This window comes from Centroberyx gerrardi, chromosome 20 (genome assembly GCF_048128805.1).
Source record: "Centroberyx gerrardi isolate f3 chromosome 20, fCenGer3.hap1.cur.20231027, whole genome shotgun sequence".
Classification (NCBI taxonomy): domain Eukaryota; kingdom Metazoa; phylum Chordata; class Actinopteri; order Beryciformes; family Berycidae; genus Centroberyx; species Centroberyx gerrardi.
This window is the reverse complement of record NC_136016.1, coordinates 15338828-15362715: the sequence shown is the minus strand read 5'-3', so window position 1 is coordinate 15362715 and position 23888 is coordinate 15338828. Positions and strand designations below refer to the sequence as shown.

The following is a 23888-nucleotide window of genomic DNA, read 5'->3' as shown; positions in this document are numbered from 1 at the left end:
TTTAAGCCACAGCTACACATCCGGTTTCTAGTCTTTTCCTTTAGACCAACATGGCCTCACCGTGTTTTTCATGCACAAGGAGAAAGAGGAAGGGAGTAGCTATGAACCCATTTGTGTCATATTTGTAGCCTGCTGTCTATGAATAAAGACAGATATTAAAAAAGAAGAAAGGACATAAAAATAATATGCATAACATCTATGTTAAGGTGCTTCTCTGGTAGATAAATAAAATATAAAGAGCCTTTATTCCATGACTAAAACTAGTGAACACACACACACACACAACTCAGACACACACACTTGGCTCTCCCTCTCTCAGATGTGCAACAGTGTTAACGATTTGTATTTATTGTGATCTTGATATATGACAAATCCACCACTCATCATCCATTTAAAAATTCAAGTAAATAGACGAATGTTCACTTGACAGCCACATCATAACAAGAAGTGGTGGATGTTAATGGGTACACATTCATCTTATGGAAATTACCAAGTGCTAAAGATGGTAACTTGTATGTCGTATTCAATGGATAAAAGGAATACACCAAAATCTTAAACTTGACGAAAAGTGTTTTAACAAGAAGTTTCAAATTGTCAGCAATTGTCCACATTTACGACAAGTCACAAAATAAACGGCATTAGAGATCGCTGTGGCGTACAGCAGAAACACATGCCAGAAATATGTATACTAGATTGAACATTTTACACATTCAGTAAAATATTCCTTTATACATACCTAAACAAATATTAAGTTTGAGTAACGTTACGGTAGCGGAGGGCTCACCCTCTCACACACTCAAATAAATTAAATACACATTTTAAACAGTTTGACTACTTACAGGAAACTACACATACACTACAGTAACATAACAACAGCCAACCAGGGCTTCACATTGAAATAAATAACATCCAAACACACATTTCTCTCAGGTTCAACACAAGAAATGTTACATTCAGAAATGAGGTCTATAGGTTAGAAAGAGGGAAAGAAAGAACGCAGCTGTGTGAATGATCCTGGGATGCGGTATCCTCCAATTACGGCAGTTGAAGCTATTACTGATCGATAATAGATTTGCACTCTAACAGAAAATATCCCTTCCTGTGTACAGCCAGTATGGATTTCACTCTATCTCTTATTATCTCTGCCCCAGCACTGTGGTTGTGGGTATTCCCCAGTCTATGGAGTATTATCCCTCTTTTCACTGGCAATTATTACCTATTATGGGAGGATTACAGTGTACCTACTGTACCTATCAGCCTAATTACCATTGACTTAATATATAGTAGTAGTAATGGTTGGTGGGATCACAGTTGATCTTTATCTACCACTACCCTCAGGGCTTGTCCTATTGCCTTACCATTGTTTGTGGGGAAATCCAGGCTTGAGAAAACACAACAACTCACAGCCAGGACTATTTCCAGGCTCCGGGGAGAAACAATATCATGAACTCTACTCATAACTTACAAAAATGTTAGAATTTATCTTTTTGTACTGAACCCTTTGCCTCCTGCTCCACCAGAGTAGGGATGCAGGACAACTATCCTGGATATCCCTCCCTGACAGTGGCCCTGGATCAATATTACTTCAAAAAACAGGGGTAGAACATTTTTCAATGATATCCCAACAGAGATGTGGACAATAGAAGCATAAAGGGATGAAGAAATAGTACCTTGCTATTGCACTAAAACTCAAACTTAATTACCAGGTACTGTGCAATTATTTCATTTGCAGACAAATGAAAATGAAAGGCCAAAACGTCAACTGAGCATAAGGAGTGTAGCAAAATTGGACAGAATTATTCTAAAATAAAACTCAATTAGTTGAAATGAAAGGGCGCACACCTCGTGTCCCGAGTCCCAAAAGGAAATGTCTGATGTCTGCAGGTTTCAGATGGCTTCTTTCAACACTGAGTATCATAGTCTGCTAATTACAGTACAAGTTATTTTGGAATATGGGTTAAAAATGGGCAAATAATTTAATAATTCTTAACCCAGCTATGTTTAACAAGGATGGGTTCAGAACACCTTCGAAACAACGGAGTGGATTTTCTTCAGATTTGATAAGGGAAAGCCTCTGCCCTAAATATGTTCTTATATAGTAGTGAATTGAGCCCATACCTGACTCTCTGGAACCCTACAGTATGTTTCTGTGGAGGCCTAGAAAATTGTAGTTATGATGACCTGAGTGGGTTCCTTATGGATCCAATGCAAACAATATAACTACACTAGAAGGCAAATGCCCAGTCTAATCATTATTACTAATTAAAAATGCCAAAAAAAATGTAGTAAATAAGCTTTACAAATTAAAACAGCAAAAGAGGAAAGTGGCCCCAAAATGAATCAAGTTTCAGTAACTGAAATGGGCACAAATTCAAATACAGAGAAGACTAAAATCTACCATTATAATCCAATGGCATTCAATCAATATAAGTAAAATCAAGGGCAGTAAATATAAGCCAGTGGGCTGAAGAGAAATGCAGTTCATTCTGTGTTTTCTAATAACTCTGAGTGGGGAATTTCAAGTGTGAACTTGGATTGCATCTCCCGTTGAACTTGGACAAATAATTACAATACCCACAAAAACAAATTCATGTCGAGCTCTCCTCAAACCTAAACTTGCATCTGGGCTGAAATTAAATATAAAAATGATGATCATGAAAAAAAAAAAAAAATCATTATTTGACCATCTCATCACAACAATCAAGTTTCTCCATCATAAACTTGGCAGTGACACAAAAACATTGAACGTAACAGCAAAAGGAAAGAAAAGACAATGTGCAAAACACTGTTTTGAAGACGACCAGGCTGTGGTTCTCAAAAGGGTCTTGGTGCTAAAATCCTCTCTGTTTCATTGTAATCAGGGATGGAATTTAAGGGAAAACTTTGACCTTAAGTTTTAGTCAATTATTTTTCCTCAACAGGCCCCTTAGCATTCCTCATTGAAACTAAAGTCTGTGGCTAACCAACTGTACAAAAGACAGTGGACAATATGTTTATATATCAACATGGTGGATGGCAGACAGGGAAACCGGGGCTTAAAATCTCTAGTTAACAGGATGGATGGATTTATTTAATGATTTTTGCTGGCAAACTAAGACGCCTGTTCACCTCCCTTATAATTACTTCTGGACAACGATGACAGCACTAAACTACTTTTGTGAACCCAGACCCAGGTCATCCTCAGAGATCCAGCTATAGAATTATTGAAGTTTAAAGGATGTGTTGAACTAAGCAATAGTTGAGGGCAACATAGAAGGGTCATTTTACCAACAACTACCATATGACAAAAAGTTACCAATCCCCATCCCTGCTAAAGGTAATATTGCACACTGCCTTAAAACGCTGCCCGTGTATCATCACCTTTGGGGCAGAGATACATCGACCAGGCTTTTGGGTAACTGATGGACAATAGTGTCCAAGAATTTGCCTAAGCATTGCAGCTTCAATTATAAAGAAATCTTATTGGCAGGAAACATTATAGTAGGTTTTCTCAATATGCTGCCTCTTTCTGGGAGTGTTGCCCATCTACACTGCCCCAAAAATTGCCCTTACAGTACTGTGAAAACTAGAACAGTAAGAAAAGAATCAAACAAGCCAGCTTGTCAGCCTCCTTCACAACGCCCTCTGTCAAGAGAGCCCATGCCCGAGAAAGAGAGAATACTGTCTCTTTCTGTTTCACCCTCCCTCTGCCCCTCTGTTCGCCATCGCCTCCATTTTTCCTTGCAGGAGAGAAAATGTCCCTCCATCTGTCATGTGCTTTCTATTTATTACACCAGAAAAAGGGAGTAGTTTATAACCTGTGACCTTAGACACATACTTTGAATCACAGACTAATATTTGTGAATTGCCCTTGGACAATAATGTGACGGCAGAATTTTATACTCAAGAGATTCTGGTTCACTAAACTTAACCGATCCTTTGCTTCCACTTGATGTCACAGGGGCCATTTTGCAGCCCTCCGACTAATCTTTCGGTTTAATTAATTTAGAGATACAAAGTGGCACATGTGAAAGCAAACACATACATCCACATCATGTGAATTCCCATTCATTAGTAATGAGGGAAAATATTCTTGTGACCCTGATCACATCAATAAAAACAGCTGCCCCTGCTACTCTGTGGGCTACCGTGGAGCCCCACTAAAACCAACAAACAGGAGCCATGGCTACCTTCCTACATGGCTGTCACTGGTCTGGTAGGGGGCCGGGTGGGACCTCCTCTGACAAATGTCCTGCCACCTAACCAATCAGAAAATCTGACCGGGTGAAACTCCTGTCCATCATTCAACCAAGCAAAGGGGCCGAATGTCCGTCGCTTAAACCAACCAATGGGGCCTGGGGCTGAACCCTGTCCAGCACTCAGCCAGCCAACGGGGCTCGGGGCTGAATCCTGTCCGCCACTTAAACAACCAACGGGAGGCAGGATTAGACTCCTTCAAGAGTTGGAGAGGAGCGTTTCCCAGAATTCCGAAATGCGCAGGACTCTCTCTGAAACGCCCCGCCTCTCTGTGAAAGGTGTGTGGGGGGGGGGAATCCTCCAAGTTTAGAAGTGGTCGATGCGAGTTTCGCTTCTCTCTGGATTTCATTTGTGGACCTTCCAGTTCCTGAGGAGGTGAAGTTTCCAGGTCAGGGGGGTGAGAGAGGAGGTGGGGGGGTGGTGGTCGGGGTGGAGTGGGTGGTGCTGCCCCCCGGAGGAGGCCAGGAGGAGCCTTCCTGCCCCCGCCCTGCCCTCTGCCACCCACGCCTTCAGACCCGCAGACAGATACCCTGCAGACAAGATGACCATTTATTTGTTTGTATAACCAGAAACAGAGAATGTGTGTGTGTGTGTGTGTGAGAGAAGGGGTAGGGTTAGTGAGATAGGGAGGGAGACAGAGGTATCAGACCAATGAAATAAAAACACAACAGCACATTATAACATCACAACCAAGATGAATCGTTGAATGATTGTTGAATGAAATGTTAGGATGAAAATTTGTAAAATATCACATCACTGCAGTTACATTACATCTCAAACACAGTACAACACACCCAAACCAACTCTTGGCATAGTTAGTATTGAGAAATGCAACACTTCATATCCTTATTTGTATTAGGTTTGTTTACTTCATACTCACACACGTTAAATTAAAGATTTAAAAAAAAAACAGGGTCACTCACTAATCTACCCAGATGTTAGACACCATACAGTACCTCTGTTGCCTTTCCATGCACACACAGCAGGCAGAGTGAGAGCCTCACTCCTGGATCTCTGTCAGAGCCACACAGCATGCAGCCCTCTCATCCTTACTGTGGGCCGGCCCGTCGTGGCACAGCGTCACCGACTGGCTGACCCCGCCGCCGCTCGACACGCTGCGGCTGCGACTGGTCAGCTTCTTCAGCTCGCTGGCGAATGAGATGCCTTTCCTTTTGTCCTCCCGCACCACCTGGAAGGAGACATACTTGCGTGTGACTGAAACGCACAGACACTAAGCAGCGAGATGCGTGTCGGTCTTTAAAGATTCTACTTAACCTTTATTCAACCAGGCGGGTCAATTAACAACACATGGTGATTTACAAAGACGGCGGGGCAAAAGGCCTCTTGAGGGGAAGGGGATGATGGATAAAAAAATAAATAAAATAAATATTTTGACAGACATACAGCATATATGGACATTACAGCAAGTTGGCGACAGACAGAATTCAGCAGACAAAGCTTAAAACTATATATCATAAAAACAAACAGAGCAGCGGAGCAAACAAAAGCAGCCATACTAAAACATGTACAGACATGGGTAGCAGCAACAAGTTAAAAGCACATACAAGCCGTTATATGGAGGTGTTAAAATACTATGGGGCAGCACACAACAGGGTTATTGAGATGTGAAAGTACAGCATGTGTTTGAGAAAATGTCCATGATAGAGTTCATGCAAGCAGATACAAACATGCAACCGTCCAGTTTTAGTGTAATTTGCAGCACATTCCATTTGCCTATCATAAGTGTAACATAACAAGTGTAAGTACACATATCTGTAGTAGTCAAGGTGTTATTACTCTAACTGTAAGTCAGCTAAGTCAATAATTACCATTGCAATTATAACAATGAAGATAAGTAAGGGAAATACACACAAGCAATGATGCAATGCGAGTGAAAGGAAATAAACAGTTTGTCTTTACGGAGAAAAGTCTCTAGCGTAATTGTTGCAAAGCACAGTGAGAGCTACCTGCTCCTTGAGTTTAAGGATGAACTTTCCCGCCCCCCTCCAGCGGCTCTGGGCTTGATAGACGCACTCGTGATCCAATAGGACGCGCTGAAGGGGCTTGGCGGTGGAGGACTTCTTAGAGCCCGCCTCCTTGGTCACCTCCTCCATTAGGACGTAGTCGCTGGGGTTGGGGTTACACAGGATGCTGTAGGAATACTTGGCCTTTGACAGAGTCTGACCGAGAGAGAGAGAGAGAGAGAGAGAGAGAGAGAGAGAGAGAGAGAGAGAGAGAGAGAGAGAGAGAGAGAGAGAGAGAGAGAGAGAGAGAGAGAGAGAGAGAGAGAGAGAGAGAGAGATGATGTCCAGCAGAATATTACTGGAAAAACTTCTCTAGATATAAACAGCTGGCTCTCGTCTCCTCACCTGCTGTATGATGTCCTGAGCGGTGCTGTAGCGTGGGGCTTTGATCACAGTGTGAGGCTGTTCTGGAGAAACGTCATGGACCTGGACAAAGAACATATCCTCCTCTCCTCCGCTGCTTCCTTCTCTACCTCCCACAGTCACCTCCTCCTCTCCCTCCAACACCGCGTTCTTCTCATTAAAGTTCTGCCAGAACAAAACCCAAATCATTACAGTAAGAATCTGTAGCGACGTTACAGGTACAGACAGATGAGAGGAACACAATAATCTACTTTTCTGGGAATTTAGAGCATGAACCTTTCCAACTACAGTCAATACACTTTCTAGCACCAGAAAATTATGCTAGAATAAATTAAAGGCAGGACAAGCATAACAGTGAGGAAATGTGTCATTTTATGTTCTGCAAATCAGTCAACCTCATGCCTAAGGTAGTATATTTACCTATGAAAGAGTATATTTTACCTATGGAAGGACAGAAGTAGGATTACAGCATAGAATTTATAAGAAGACCACAAGGGGGAGCCATGGTCTGCTTAATGGTCCACACAAACTATATGCATCAAGTGTTTTTGTGGAGGAAATGAGGTTGATGACTCAAATTTGATAATAGGAATAAGGCTAGAAGTTATAAATGAATAAGAAATAATATGAGAAAATTGACACTTCTATAAAACTGGACTCCCTTTTTAAGATTAAACTCTTATTTTTACAGATAAATTGTTAAATTAAATAATAACAATAAGCCCCATGCCCCTCTCTCCTCTTTCATTGTGAGGCAGGTTCTTGCTACTGTGGAGATAAGTTTCAAGGCAAGTCTCTCTACCAGGTTTGACAAAAGAATCCGTGCTTTCTGTGTGTACCTCCTCTCTCGTTTTGAGGCAGATCCTTGCCACATATCCCTCCTCGGTGTGCCAGCTTTCGACCAGCCTGATCACCTCCTCCTCGGGCGCTAGGTGGCGATGCTGAGCACAGCGCTTCACCTCGCTGCGCTCCTTCGACAGAGGAAGCTTCTCCTCGCACAAGAAGTACTCTGACGGATTTCTGGTGGACGCTACAATCTAAGGGAGGGAGAGAGAGGAAAGTGTAGGTATGGTGTGAGACAATATTTATGTGTGTGTGTGCATGAGAGAGATAAATCTATAGGAAACTGTTTGAGTATGTGTCTTTCTCTCTCTCTCTGTCCTGTTCTTGTGTGTGAGCCCATGTGTCTTTATTTTCAACTGGTCAGGCTGCGATCGCATCATTCAAGCATCATACAATTCGATTTCTAAGTTACTAACCGTGTCCAGTAGCTGCTTGGCGGTGGTCTGCTCCGTAACGCAGACCACAGTGAAGGGTTCAGGTCCCGGAGCTCCGTGCACCGTCACCCGGTGCTGCTGGGCCGCTCGCCTCTCCTCTGGACTGAACAGCTGCGTAGAGAGCGGGACGGGTTAGAGGCCATGGGTTATTTTACAAGAATATTTTCTGTTTTATTAGACAGTATACAGAGGAGACTGATAGAACATTTGGGAGAGGGCAAAGTGAGCTGGATTCAAACTGATGCCCATGCTGCCACCAGGGAATTTGTTCAAATTTTAAAAGGGAGATAGTGAGAGAGAGTTCTTTCTACACATTCGTTAAATCTAAATCTAAAATATTCAAAATATTAGGAAAGCCAGTGCTGTAAATAAGACTGACCTGGAAATCAGAGAAAAATAGTACCGATAACAAAACTAACCCCAACCCATCTAGTCCCGGGACTTGTGCTGGATGTGTCTTACCATGGATGAGGGAATAGCGCCCCCTGTAGGTCCCTCCTCTGTCCTGCAGCTGTAGATAAATAAGCTGGACACCTCTAGTGACTCGTTATGCTGCGTCCTCAACTGGACATGCCTGTAACCTGAAACACACACACACAGATGTATTTTGACTATACACTGCTCTTAAGATGTATTAGAATAACCTGAATCCTTTTTACACGTTCAAGTGTTTCGTAATAGGTTGAATTTATATTTTCTTTACATTTCTACATTTTTAGATGACATTCTTATCAAGAATTAACAGCGAGTGAGCAGGTAACAGAACACTTTAACAACACATGGCTTTTCAGTGACACACATGGGCTGTTGCAGGGATCAAACCCGCGACCTTTAGGCTACAAGATAGTCTCTTTCACCGTTAGGCCACCCTGTCACCTAATCTGTCTCCCTCCCTGAAAAGACTTCAGTGGAATGTTCGGTGTTGTGATCTCAGAGTTGTAGTTTTCCATTTAGAATCATTTTACAAGGGTTCTATAAAGATTATACTTTAATTCTTTAACTTTTTCAGCCAGGGACCCAAATTGAGCAAATTAAGGTTGATCCTTTGACTCTGGCTAATCAAAACACACTAGCACTGTTACGAATGGACCCACTAGAAATAAGATTGTAATCCATGCTGGATTCCAACTATTGATTATTTTTATTTTCTAATAATCTATCAAATCTTACATTGAATATCTGAATAATCAAGAACACAATTATACTTTTTCTGTTTTCTTATGGGGATTTTATTTCTACCGCCATTTTTCTGCTGCCGGAAAACAGGCCATCGGAATTGAGAGAATTGGATAAACTTGACCACACTGGCACTTCATCAAATAAAAATGCATCAAATATTTGTTGCAATCCTGACACATCCTTTAAGAACCCCTTGTAGAGCTGGTTTCTACCTGGTTTAAGCCTTCAGTGGCAGCTTTGAGAGTTGTTCTTGTAGACTGTTCTACAAATTTTCCCATCTGCAGCATGGGTCCAACCCCTCTAAGGGTTTTATTTATGTGAGGCTCCTACCTAGTTTAAGGGCCTTCAGTTGCAGCTTTGAGAGCTTGATAGCTGCTCTTATAGATCCTGTTCTATAAATGTTCCCACCCACAGCATGTAATTGGCTCCTACCTGGCTTGAGGGCCTTCAGAGGCAGCGTCCTCTGAGCGGTGGTCTGGGAGCTGTTGTTCTCCACCACGGCGATGCGCAGGAAGCACATCTCTTCAAAGTGCACGGTGAACTGAAAGTGCTCACTCCACATGGGGTTGAGGGTGTTGCGGTGGATGGGCTTGGTGCGGAAGTGGCAGCTGTCGACGGGCATGCCCAGAACATCCACCTCGATGCAGGGGCTGCCGGCGCTGTTGCCCGGACAAACGTTCTGACCGGACACGATCTGGGAGAAGAGAGGAGAGGAGAGATGTGGCATTATTAACGAGTTAACACTGATCACGTCATGTATAACACTTGCAGTCAGATTCTTCTTACATGATCCCCAGCCTCTAAATCAGGCTTATTTTCAGTTCGTTTGATGAAATACTCAAAGAAAGAGCAGGTGTGAGACGACCTCAAGCCAAGCTAAGCAACTGTGAAGTCGCTCTGACCTGCCAATGGAGACTCTATTTCACCTTCTCTCTTTCATTCTCCCTCTCTCTCACTCTCACTCTCTCTCTCTCTCACACACACACACACACACAGACTTTATGAGTGTTAGAACATCCTTCTGTTTATACGACTGGATTTACAAGACCAGTGTTCGGTGCCTCTAAGAGCAGGGCTGCTGATCTAGGGATGATCTGTACCTCATAGATGATAATCACTGCCGGTGGATAAACAGTGCAAGACTACTCACATTCCTCACACAAATTAAGTGCAGCAAAACTAAAACCTCAAACTTATTAACACAATTTTGTTGTGTTTTTTTCTACTCTTTATTTAGCCTGTATTTAGCCTCAGGTTATTCTCACTGAAATTGGTTCATGAGAGAAAGAGATGAAACGGCAATAACCTCTTTTTTTGTGTTTTGGATTTAATATCAACAAAATGCATATGCATAATTGCCACTAAACTATATGCTATTAACTTGTGCCGACAATTCTTTTGTCAGGACAGGAGAAAAACTTTGAAGTCATTTTTTGTCTGTTTCATGTTTCGGCTCTTTTTAGGGCGTAACAGTAATGAACAGTGACCCCGGGAGAGAGCGACAGTATGGTTAAAATACACAGTATACACTAAAAGCAGCGATACCATGGGAATGTGCCACTGTGCCTGCAGCAGGAATGAGAACTGACAACAGTGGCGGTCACAGCTAAAAAGAACAGAAGCATCATGGAAAAATGTAATTGCTCATAGTTAGTGGCAAAAACTCCCCATCCACACTGCGTCTGAATGTCAGCCCATGCAGTATGGCATCAAGATGAGAGACTGCAGATCAGATGACATGAGTCTGAAGCTGTGACTTCTCTCTTGTCATTTCAGTGCAGTTTTTATCGTCCCATCACGCCGAAGATGCGTTCAGTGACAGGCCGGGACGCAAAGAAAATCCACAATTTGCTCACATATAGCTTCTAGATCTTCAAAACCAGATTTAGTACAGTAATGGTCAGGAAAGGACAGAAAAAAATAGAATACACGCAGCGTTAACTAAACACAGCCACTAGAGATGCATGCAGGGAATTTTCAGGCCGAGTTTGTGGACTCACAGCAATGTGATCTCATAAAATCCAATCTTTATGATCAGATGTCAAATTTCTCGTAGAAATCACAAGCGTGATCGTATGCTCGATCTGCGCTCCCGCCGCGGGTCTTTGTGAGAGCGGTTTACAGCGCAGAGCTTTTATGAGGTCCTGTGCTCATTCACTGTTATATGGGATTAACTGGGTGGCCTTCATCACTGTCAAATAGTGAAAGCACATGCAGTCCACAATATAATAAAGCTGTCCTAACACTGCTTTATGGACCTAATAGGAGTACTGAGCAGCAGCGTGTGTGTGTGTTTGTGTGTCCGGTCATATTTTATTTGCCATACCATGTACAGTGTGTGTGTGAGCACATGTGCATGTACAGTGCACATGTTGACGTTTACATAAATGGTGTGTGTAATGCTAATGAATGATGTGTGACTGAGTGTGATGTGTGCAATGCATGTCCAAAATATGAGCACCACCTGCTCACTCTATGAAATCAGATTGACCAGGTGAATCCAAGTGAAAGCTATGATCCCTTATTGATTTATACGATTAATCCATTTCGGCCATGACAGGAAGATGTAGCTGAAGGTGAGGAAAAGGATTTTTAAGCCTTGAGACATCTGAGAACTGGATTGTGAAAACGGGGCTGCAACTCAGTTTTAGACCAATTTTTTGCACAGTTTTTTTTTAACTGTATCTATATTTACCCATTCAGTGTTTGAAAAGGAAATATCAAGCATTTGATAAAAGCGACACCTACTGTTATGAAATTATTTCTAACATGGAAATAAAACTCATTTTGGAAAAGCATTTACGTTATTAGCCATTTTAAGATATTCACCCAACAAACACTATTATTACTGAGGATGGAATCACCTTTGAACTACTGAGTGATGAGACTCAGGTCACATTTTTTTCCCCCCTTAAAAATAGATATATAGCACTTCACATGTCGTCTTATCTCACCGTGAGGGAATAGACGGCGGGGCTCATGTTCTCCAAGTCTCTCTCCATCGGACTGAACTGCTGATAGAGGGGGCAGCCGCGGTCCCACAGCACTGCCGGCTTCAGGACGTAGCCACAGCCGCCGTTGGCCTCGAACAACGCCGTGTTCAGCTGCATTGGCAGGTCTGGAAAGCAAGAGGGAGGAAAAAGGATGGGGGAGGGGTTAATAGCATTAATTAAGATCACTTATGTGGCACTTCAGCAAATATCCACAACAGAACAACGCTTGACTCAACTGCACAGGCAATTGAAGGGGTTGAAGGTAAAAATATTAAAGGTAGAAAAAATTGTGAGGTGGCACACTGTTAATTGCAATGGTTTTTCCTGTTTAACTCAACCCAGCAGTGTCTTGTTTGTACGCCCTGATGTAGATCAACTAGTCTGAAAGCCTGTCCAATAAAAAACTGTCATTTCATCTAAGTGCACAAGTCCCTTCCACATACTTAGGTGATCAAGTTCTGCCTCTGAGACTAAGTATTTGTTGTGTATGTAATACTAATGCTAAAAAATGTTAAAACAAAAAAAAAAGTTAGATAGCACTTTTCAGAAATAGATCCAAAGTGCTTTTGCATGAAAAGCAAATGAAAAAAATATTGGATATTGGGATTGGAGAGGCAGAGAGAGATAGAGAAAGCACGAGAGGGGGAGTGAACTGAAGAGAACAGATGAAAAAGAAAGGGAGTGAGACAAGGATAAAAAGAGAAGAACAGGAGAGAGGAGGAGAGGTTATTCAATGCAATATGCCTTTTACAGAACATGACAGCAGCTAACTTCATCTATCAAGTTTAGAGAGTCAAAGCAGACGGCAGAGACTTTAAGGGCGCTGGACAAGTAGGAGAAAGACGAGAAGAGAGTAGGGAGGGAGAATGAGGAAAAGAGGGAGTGAGGCAGGCAGAAAGAAAGAAATAAAGAAAGAGAAAGAGAACTAGACAGACAGGAGGAGGGAGAAAGACATGGACATTGGAGTTATGTGGATCTAAGATTCTTTAAAAAGACCATGACAAGAGTTAACTTTATCTGTTAGTTTTCACAGAGACAACACAGACCGGGAAGCACAGACTCCTCTTAGAAACACTCATTGTTTCACTAAACGTTATCTCAAATTCCTCCATTTTCTGTTTGGGAAAGAGGGCTGAATTGGCTCTGGGCAGTGGAAAAACATATCACCTTGCATTAAGGCCTTCCAGCAATGTATCAATCTGTGTATAAAAGACCAAGAGGTCAAAAAAAGGCAACCCGGCAGTCATTTAAAGGTTGATCAACAGAGATAAGCGCTTGTTAGCACAAATTTATCAATCCATCCCTCTAATTTATTTATTTATTTTGCCCATCTGGTTTCTCAGTCTTGGAATCAGTTTGCCTTTAATATCCTTATTAATCTAAGGAAAGGCTGACATATCACTTTGCAATAAAGCCTTCCAGGACTGCATTAATCTGTGTTTGAAAACCAAAACAAAGAGGCATTTCCAAAATCAGATATCCACCCTCTGAAAAACAAAAAAAACTGCTGCCTACTCTTGCAAAATGATTGCTGGCACGAAAGAAAAGCAAATTATTATAATATAATAATTTGCTTTTTTTTTTTTTTGCCCACAAGCACTTTTTTTGTCTGAAAATGACTCCGATTTATTATTAATAAATCGGAGTCATTTTCAGACAAAAATAAGTTCTGGCATAGAGCCATCTGTGTCTGTCAGGTTTCCAGCACAAGTCTGAAAAACACAGACGGTGCTGCGATAGCAAAGGTCCGACCCGAGTCTGTGTTTCTGAATGAAGTGTTACAGAGCAGAGGCAGGACCACAGCAAATGCAAAGACAGAGCGATGTGATTCCTCAGTTTGGATTTTGGTGCTAAAGTATACTTTGTCAACAAAATGACAACAAAAACACCAAGGCTTGCCAAATTAATGACTGCTAAAAAAAAGTCACAGAAAACCTTGTATGATCATACAGGAGAGGGCCAACACCTTAGACATGGATTATCCTAGTAGAATATAATAGAATAGAATAGAATAGTATAGAATAGAATACTGAAACTGATTCTCCTCTTTGGCTTCTTTCACAAAAAGACATCATGGAGCATAATGGTGGATTGGACATATGCTTAAATTAGGTGTGGACCCAAACGAACGTCACAAGTCACGGTCCATGGTATGAACGAGGCTGTCCTCACCGTCGGTCTGGTAGTTGAGGGCCACCAGCTGAATCCCGTGCAGCCAGAAGGGCAGAGGGTTGGGGTTCGCCGAGTCGATCCTGGTGGCGGCGGGGTAAGTCCTGAGCAGCTGGCACACGGTGTGCTGGATCAGCTTCTGAGAGTAGCGGCGGCACAGGCGCTTGGCGGCGTTCTCGTTGACGGAGGAGATGTGGTAGCACTTGGGCGTGCGGATGATGGCGCTGAGGGAGGCGGGCGTGTTGAGGACGGGAGACGTCTGCTGCTCCTCCCAGCTCAGCCGCAGACACTCGGCGCCACCTGCAGGCAGGGAGGGAGAGAGAGAGAGAGAGAGAGAGAGAGAGAGGTTTTAACATTTACACATCTAGTCACCTGCATGTTTTCAAGCTAATTATGCTGAATAATGAGTTATTGGGTACTTGTTTCTTTTATGATTTCAGGAGAATACAGCAACGATTTATATCTACAGGCTTACATTTTTTGGTTCACATTCTGCCATAACATCTACTCTTAACACTATGGCACTCAAGCTTTCTCTCTGGGGGCCATATATACAAAAAATAACCTTTCTTATGGTGTGGTTTTCTGAGTCGAGAGAGACTCAGGAGACTCAAGAGTTCCTCAGCAGCTTATATAATCAATTTCTCCACATTAAGTCGGGGAACTATTTTAATCTTTAGCTTTGGGTCCCAAATAAAGATTTTGAGAAGCACTTAATGCACACTGTCGGACCACGCTGTCCCAGGACTAACAGTGGGAGATCGCCATTTGAAGAGTGGAAATGTTAACTGTATTTTTCCCATGGGGGAGTCAGGGATGTCAAGGTCTAAGTGGGTGTCCTGTCTGGGCCTCTTTTCCAATACAAAATACACACATGGATTGTATTTGTGCACATGTGCGCACAACACACCCAACCACCCGCCCACCCCCACACACACACACACTCACCCACACACCCACCCTCACACACTCACTCATTCCTCACATTCACAGTTATACCTTCTCTCGCTCACAGACACATTCTCTCTCAAACACACACCCACGCTACAGTCTGATTTTTCTCATTCTCTCACACACACACATACACACACACACACACACACTCTTACAAACACACACCACCCGGTGGCCCTGCGTACCTTTCCCAGGGGCGCGGCTCTGGGTCGCGGCCTCCCCTGGTGTGCTGGAGCGAGCGGGAGCCGTGCCAAATATGGACTTCCGGCTCTTCCCCCGGTCCTTCCCCCTGCCCGAGCCGGCCGGAGACAGCGTGGACAGGCCTGGGTTCCCACACACACACACACACACACACACACACACACACACACACGCACAACAGACAGGGAGAGATAGAGAGAGGTCAGTATGCAATATTTATGGCACACAGACCAGAGACAGCAATGACATCACCAGGGTATTTTCTCTAAGTGTGTCTGTCTCTCTCTTCCTCCCAGTTTCTCCTCCTTCCTCCCTTCATCAGTTCATGGTTGCTTTTGTCTTCTGTTGTGGAAGCTGTGCACCTGATTTTCATTTGGGCATCAATTTATAGCTGCTGATTTATTCCACTGTGTAATTAAACGTGTTACATGCAGCACTTTGTGTTTTTCAAAATGAAGATCAAATTTCCCATAAACCCTTTTTACTTTCTGTTACAAAGAGGATGTTGCTACTTGACTCCCCTCCTCCTCCCTGGTGTCACTCCATTTGTTTTCAAGAGCAAGAAGGAGAAGAAGAGCTGAAAGCAGCCCTTGATAACTAGTTCCTGTTTTGTGCCATAAAGCAAGCCAGCAGATTTATCATTAAAATCCGTGGCACACGATGTAAAATGCAGCACAGAGAGGCTGTAGAGGCTGCCAATGTTCCCGTTGATAGTCTTGTTTGTTTACTGTTATTGATGTTATTATTGTTATTAATATAATTAGTAATTATACTAATGTCTCAAAAAGATCAATGTTAAAATGCTACATGTTGCACCTTTAAATACTGTTTATCTCTAGATTTCTCTCATTCTCTGTCTCTTCTCTGTCTTTCTCTCTCCCTCCCTCCCTGTCTTTCCTTCTCCATCTGTCTCTTCTCCCGCCTCATCTCTCCCTCCTTCCCTCCAGCTTACCCTCTAACTTCCTCTCTATCTCTCCCTATCTCTCTCTCTCTCTTGTCCCTCATCTGCCCTGCTCTCTCTTTCTCAGATCTCAGGTCCCTGGAAACGGTAAACAAATAAAATACAAGTGGAAACACAAGCGGGTTTATAAGGGCAGATGTCATGTAAAGAAAAGAGCAGACCAGACCAGAAGAGAAGAGGATATTTGAGGGAGGGAAAGAGCAGAGATAAGAGGATGATATTTAAGGGGAGAAATAGAACATTTGGGATAAGGGATTAAGATGGATTCCAATAAAATGGAAATACAAGAACTTTTATAAGTGTAGGAGAAGCGCAGAGTCAAACATCCTGAGCTGCTTCAAATAATCAGTTTCTTCGGAGGGGGCATTTTCATTTGTCCATGACCTACCATTGGGCCCTGACCCACATTTTGAGAAACATTTTCTTAATGTACAGTATATAACAACCCTACTTCTATAGTGCTGTCACAGGACTAACAGCACAAGAAAAGGAACTATGTCTTTCCCATGGGGAGTGAAGGATGTCATCATCTTAGTGGGTGTCCTGTGTGGGAGAGGAATGGAGTGTAACGCAGCCTAGGGATATTAAATGTCATGTGATGAAAAAGTGGAAACGATGGAGAGAGGTTTGACTTAAAATTTAACATGAGAGTAGTTACGTGTGGGACAAGATGGAAGAAAGTAGATAACAGATTTTGATGAAGAATAAGCCACTTTCCACCGAGAACCTCTTTTTTTATTGGGCCATAACCCAATAAGATTCATGTTTAACCCATGCTGATCATGTGGCCCCTATGTGAGCATTGAAAAGCAGCAAAGTGCTCTTTTGTTGAAAGATTACACATAACAGCGTGAACTTGTCACTGCAAATAATGTGAAAAAGAATCCAGCACTGTAAGGAGAGGTTCCCGGAAATCTGTGAATGTGTTGATAAAGAGAGAGAGAGAGAGAGAGAGACAGAGAGAGAGACAGAGATAGAGAGAGATTCCTTACCAGGGAATTTGACAGCCTGGCAGTAGATGATGAGGTCAGACAGCTCCTGGGCGATCTGTCGACTCTCCTTCTTGTTCTGTGGGAGGTAAAACTCCTCGCCCAGCTCCATGTCGAACACCTAGAGACGCAGGTAGACACAGAACATCAGAACATTTTGGTCAAGGAGACAGTAACATCGTAACCAGATCAGGGGTTGAACTCCACAGATACACAGGAATAGGATAGGAGAAGTGGGCAAAAACACTAGCAGGGGCAGACACTCACCGCCCCAGACTCCTATCCAAATGACATATTTTTAGATCATCAGCAAATGAAATCTAAACATTTATTTAATATTTTTTTTTATCTTATCACGATAATATCTCTGTTGACTTCCACATATTTGAGGCCTCTGCGGTAATCAGACTGTAAAATGGTAAGAATTTAATAACTTTGCAATGTTAACAGGCAAACAAAACCAAAACAATCGACTAAAAGGTCCAAGACCAGACATGTATCCTGTCAAAGTGCCCTTGAGCTAGACACTGAACCGCTACCTTCTCCCTCGCTGTAAATTGTTAAATAACTACAATGTAAATGTAAAATATATTCAGTGCTGCAGTTTGGGGCAGTTTCAGGTCAGTTTAATAGTTTCCTACCTTTCCTTTGCTCTGCGTGGTACTGTCAGACTTCTTCATCCTCTTGGGCATCTCATCAGCAGGTTGCTCTTCCTTGTCTGCTGAGCTCTTCCCCTCTGGCTTGTCATCCAGGATGTTATCTATACAGATGAAACAATAAATTAGAGAAAGAACCAGCGAATACCTGGGATTCAGACGAACCAACATCGCAGATCTGTGTTAAGTTGCGCAATAACCTGCTCAATGGCCAACAGTAGAGGAACATGGTGTGAATATGTAGAACTGTATGAGTGTGTAGCAGGGTGTCGCTGAGAGAGAGCATCCATCCTTAGCAACCTTCCCCCGCATGAATAAAGGTTAAATAAATAGCGGCTGAAAAATATGTGTAAATTAATTGTATTTAGAGTTAAGAGTTGCATTGATTTATCTACGGGTTAATGATTTACACTTTCCCCTTTGTTTTTACTGAAGCTTTTTACGTGTCTGACAAACTAAATGAACTTCTAACAATTCAAACATTTGACACCATGTTAAACTATATTTTGGTGCTGGCCTGTAAGATGGTGCAATGAATATGCTGTTATAGTGAAAGATGAGTTTGTAATTTCCACATAAGAGGATGAACCCTAAAACTCTACACAATAGTCCTGCGGTTCTTTCAGATTTTCAATATTTCTTTCAGAGGACTTTTATTTTGTAATGCTAGTTTGTCTAAATCACATCTCAAATAGGAGCGAATCTCTGAGCAGGATGGAACAATCAAAGAATGATTATAAAGGGAAACTATGAACATTTTTCTGTGATTAGTGGAATCCATGTCCCTGACTGCTTGCAAAGCGAGCGAGCACGTTCCCAAGCGAAAGCCAACAGCAGCCCCTCCTCTCAGCAACTCAAGGCAATGTCTGTCAACTGTAAACAGGAGCAACAGTAGGGGAGTTTTTCCCTTTGCAAATTCCTCCCACACATTCATCACAGCCAAAACTAAAAGCAGACATGTATCAGCTTTGAAATACAGAAGCATTTTTACCACAGAATAGTTGTTGAATTCCTGACATTTGGAATCTCTTCCTGAGAACACGGTTTATTGATTTGACCCTGAATCTCATGCTCTAGATAGTAGCCAGAGAAGTAAGTTTGTACTTACTAGCCAACTGATGCTGACTACTAAACATGTATGGCAAAATTGAGACTGCACTCAGGGGTGAGGTGCAACACATACAGGCAGGAAGTCTCTCTAACTGACTGGAAGGTTTAAATTGATCTGGAGCAGAGTTGAACCAGATTATGAAGGTTAAATGAGAGCGGGGGGCTTTTTTAAACGCCTGTGACTGGTAGCTTTGTCCGACGGGCAAAATACGGGGACAAGCAGAGGGCAAAGGGATTAGGAGAGAGCTGTGCTGGGACTGGGACGGGGTAGTTTCCCCTGGTCTGTTGTTTAGTGTGGGGGCAGCGCAGGGCCTGAGAAACCAGATGGCTTTGTTTTGCTTCCCTGATGAGCCTGCCCAGCCACTGGCGAGGTCACAGACAAATACAGTAAGGAGGGGAGGAGGAAGGGAGGTGAAGTGTTTACTGTAAAGAATATCCCTCTGTGTGTGTGAAAAAGAGAAAGCATGCTTGCAGACATTGTATTGTTAAAACATTAACCAAAATGAACAAAAATATCCACTTTCTGACCTTTCTATTTTTGCACACATTTGATTTTGCTGTCATTCATAATTATGTATGTTTCATGCCAGTTTATAGTGGTAGACAATGTAGAAGTCCCTCCCGCCTTGCCTCTACCCTGCATTTATATAGCAGGATTTTCTAAACAGTTCCTCTTGGGGTTGGTGAACAGTGTAGCAGTTGAGGCAGAAACGATGTAAAAGCAGCATTACAATGGATACATCTGTATCAAATCAACTCTGGTCAAAAACTTTTTACCCTTTGGTCGAAAGCAATCAAGCTTGCAGAGTAACAAATAGGAGAAAGACCAAACACAAAGATACACACAGCACAAGCTCACATCACAGTTTCTATAAAATCAACAACAGCCAGGTTACTCTAAACTCAGTTCAGGTGTTCACAGTGAGGAAATTTCATTTGGAATAAAGTTAACTTTGGACGACGGACACACAGACTGCATGTGGACACAGTCACTTCCATGGACACACCGCACAAGCACAAATTGTAGAGCTGTTGCAATATGGAGGTTTGGGGGGGCATGACTACTAACTCTTGCCATATTATTGCAATTACACAGTGGTGAGAAAACAAATCAACATCGTAACACACACTCCATATGTTGTTTACCATTCATTTTCAGCAATCCAGTGGCCGTAAACATGTTTGGATAGCACCCTATTCACATTTTCAGACCCTTACTGATGAGAGTAAATTAGATAAGGGAATAGAGTGGCAGGACTTAAACGCCATACAGCAGTTGGGTGTGAGCCAAGTCTGGATTCAGTCTTCAGTGACAAGAGTGAAACTCTCCTCAACATCTGAAGCGATGCTTCTCAAAATCCAGGAGGAGACAGATTCTTGATCCTACATTTTTAGGACTCTTTTGTAAGATTATTTTGAAGGATTTTCTGATTTTATTAGAAACAGTGGAAAGAGAGGGAGGATGACATGCAACATAGGGCATCAGTTCAAACGCACAATGTTGTTAAAGCATGGTTTGGTCCTCAGTCTGCTGAGACACCAGGACTTCTTGGACAATTTTTAATATCAGTTGGATTTTATTACTGGATTCTAATGTTTGTATTAAACAAAGAAAATCAAGAATCTGTATCTTCTGAAATTTTGAACCGGTGGTTACCACATGATAGATCATGACCTGGTATTGCCCATACACACAGCACAAAGTTAGCAGATATTACATAGGCGTAGAGAAGAATTAGTAGCTGCAATCCAGCATAGATGCAGATCACTAGCGCAAGTGTACACACCAGTGTTTCCCCTATACTTATTCAGCAGTGGTAGGCCACCAAAGTAAGGAAATATGCACCACTGCTAGAGAAGATGTGAAATTAATTTTCCCCTAAAAACTCAAAAGGTCAATGTCTAAAATTGGCACTTTTAAGTATCCAAATAGGGACTTTTTAAATGCTGTAACTTGTTCAAGAAGCAAAACCGGGACTAAATCAGGGACCGACTTGAAACCAAAAACACAATTACTCCCAACTACCACTGCTATACAAACTTATAGGGAAACACCGGTCCACAGCGAGGTGCATCAGAGCCGTGCATTTACCTTCCAGGCCATAGGAGGCAGTAGATGCTGTGAGGACATCAGCTAAATAGGAAACAGGCAAGATAAAAGAGGAGAGGAAGGGAGTGAGAAGAGAGATACAACAGAACTTATAGAGAGATTTGACTTTGGTGTTAAAAGGAGAGGGAAAGAATAAAGATGTGAAAGGAAATTGTACCTGTTAGGTTCCTATTAAATGATTAAATAAACAAGATAAAAGAGTCCTGTTGACTTCAACTAGATTCAGCAACTTCTGTGGTGAAGTGTAAGCAACCAGTGAGATTGGTTCTCCAGTTATACTATGTATTTCATACCAGAATCTAAACACATTTCTTTAATTTATGTGGTATTTTTGACTGAAAAGCCATAGAAATTCTGTAGATCTGTAAGGTTTGCTTTTTTAGTGTACTACCACCGTTTACCAAAATAAAAGCACGTCTTTGTCAACAGGGGAACAAATGTTTCAGGAGCCCATTAATTCCAGTTCACCCAGTTTCTTTGATTTATATGTTGCGGTCTTGACAAACACAGTGGTAACCCGAACTGGTAGAGCTACTGCAGTGCTCCTTACCGTCTGACAGAGACTCATAGTCATAGTCATACTCGTCTTCCTCCTCCTCCTCCTCCTCGTTGGCATGGTTGCCAGGTGAAGTAACCCCCGGTGACCCGTTGCTAGCCTGGGCCTGCATGTGGGCCAGCTGGTGAGCCTGTGAAGGAACGCGAATGACGGATACAGTGATGCGGAGAATGTGAGAGAAAGAGCATATGCTAGAAAGTGAGAGAAAGTGCATGTGAATAAGGGTGTGTCTAAGAAGGACTAATATTTACAGAGATATATCTGCAGCTTTATCCATGTCTATCCACTATATGTAAACATTTGACTTATTAACTGCAGAAAAATGAGTGTGTATATATTGCAGCACTTTATTTTATCCTTTCTATATAACTGAGAATGGTGTGGTGTGTATGTGTGTGCATGTGAGCACACTAGCCAATGTCTGTTATGTGTGAGTGTGCACTAATGATCACAAGTGCATACACGTGTCTCATATTGACTTTCTATTTGAAAATATATATACTGTATGTTGTCATCAATCAGTAGAGCATGGCTCTAACACAGCAAAGGTTAAGGATGTGATCCCCACCCCATACTAAATATTCCAGGCACTTAAAAGGATGGCATGTGTTTAATATATGTGCATGTTCATGTGTGTGTGTGTGTGTGTGTACAGTATGTCTCTCTCCCCTTCCAACCTTCTGTTTGAGTATGTCTACAGGTGCCTGGTGGGCTTTGAGCTTCTTGTTCTTGAGGAGGATCCTCCCACGCAGCTGCAGTGGCGACGGCAGGAGGGGGTCATCGCTGAAGTCACTCTCAAAGAGGAAACGCGTCACCAGACGTTCCCCGAACACCGTCTGGTAAACAAACATACCAAACATGATGGACAGACATCAAGAAATGAGGCTTTAAGAGTGCGGGGGTACAGCCCAGAACGTTAAGGCAATGTCATGTGAGAGGAGAGAGGAGAGGAGAGTCAACTAAGTTCATACACTGCAGTAAAAAGCATCAGAGGAATCCTCAACTGGGGAAAATGAAAATGTCTTTATCAAAACAAAACAACACAACAAATAAACAAGCCCACGGTGATGTAAGCCGGCCAGAGGAATACCCAAGATAGAGAAGGAAAACTTTCTGAACATGAAAGACTTTTCTTTATCGGAGCACTCAGAAGTCAATCTCCAAGGAGGAAGGAATGCTGGGAAGTTTTGTGAGATGAAAGAACAATGATATTCCATGATGCATCAGTCGTGCCCAGATGTACTTGGCCAGTGAAACTTTAAAAAAGGGGGACAGTGGTAGCCTGAAGATAGAAAGCTTGTGATTGGAAGGCTGCCAGTTGAAATGCCCAAAGCAGCTGAGAAAATCTAGGCAAGGAAAATGAATGAGTAGTGCTCTATCCTCCTTACGTGTTGCGTGTTTGTAATTGCATGAATATGAAGCCCTTCCCTAAACTAACTGTAAAGTATTTCACTCCTGTATTCAAGTATTTCACTGTTTTGGCTTTTCCTGCTATAAATCAATGTTCCTCTGGGATTATAACCAAAATGGAGGCAGAATCCTAATCAGGATTATGGACTCTGTGTGTGAATTTAAATGGCTCTTTAAAATGCTTATGAGGTGGCATAATGGGATGTGTAATGCGACTGAAATGGAGTTTCACATTGTATCTGATTGTCACCAAAGTCATTTTACACACACTGGGATTTAGCACAAAAAATAAACTGTCTGTGTCTGTGTAGATTTTGAGTGTACTAGCTCAGATTTTTTTTTAAATTAAATACCAGTAAAATTACAGACAAATTAACCAAAACTGGAAAACTACATGCATGACTACAGATGTTGAAGTTGCATTATATGTTGAGTTTAATGTGTTGATACTGTGCACTACCTAGTCGGTAGTATGCAGTGTCTGATTTCAGACACAGTCACTGTCCTACCTTGAAGATCTCGGCCATCTTGCGTTGCTGAGGAAGGGAGCAGTGGTTCTCTATGGACAGCATGACCGGCATGTCAGAATTGACAAATGCAGAGCGGTTGATTGCTTCCACCACATCCTAGAGAATCACGGGATAAAAGAGCTTCATGGGATAGATGCTTTCACATAAATTTAAGATGAGATGCATCCGAT

The 23888-nt window shown here is 42.3% G+C and overlaps 1 protein-coding gene across 3 annotated transcripts in view; it reads right to left on the bottom strand.

Moving 5' to 3' along the window:
- Positions 1–3909: 3909 nt before the first annotated feature.
- The window catches only part of plce1 (phospholipase C, epsilon 1), a 94757-nt gene continuing 74778 nt past the window's right edge, over positions 3910–23888 (bottom strand). For 2 of the 3 annotated variants that reach the window (XM_078290708.1, XM_078290710.1), the window contains exons 29-45: positions 23698–23814; positions 22456–22614; positions 21773–21908; positions 21205–21246; positions 17988–18106; positions 17350–17467; positions 15381–15518; positions 14245–14541; positions 12034–12197; positions 9512–9773; positions 8363–8481; positions 7883–8011; positions 7463–7660; positions 6606–6788; positions 6204–6416; positions 5193–5425; positions 3910–4766 (exon numbers count right to left, since the gene is read on the bottom strand). In XM_078290708.1, the coding sequence (XP_078146834.1) occupies positions 5237–5425; positions 6204–6416; positions 6606–6788; positions 7463–7660; positions 7883–8011; positions 8363–8481; positions 9512–9773; positions 12034–12197; positions 14245–14541; positions 15381–15518; positions 17350–17467; positions 17988–18106; positions 21205–21246; positions 21773–21908; positions 22456–22614; positions 23698–23814 (2583 nt within the window). In that variant the 3' untranslated portion in view covers positions 3910–4766; positions 5193–5236. The remainder of the gene's footprint in view (positions 4767–5192; positions 5426–6203; positions 6417–6605; positions 6789–7462; positions 7661–7882; positions 8012–8362; positions 8482–9511; positions 9774–12033; positions 12198–14244; positions 14542–15380; positions 15519–17349; positions 17468–17987; positions 18107–21204; positions 21247–21772; positions 21909–22455; positions 22615–23697; positions 23815–23888) is intronic. The other variant, XM_078290711.1, reaches the window with a different exon arrangement.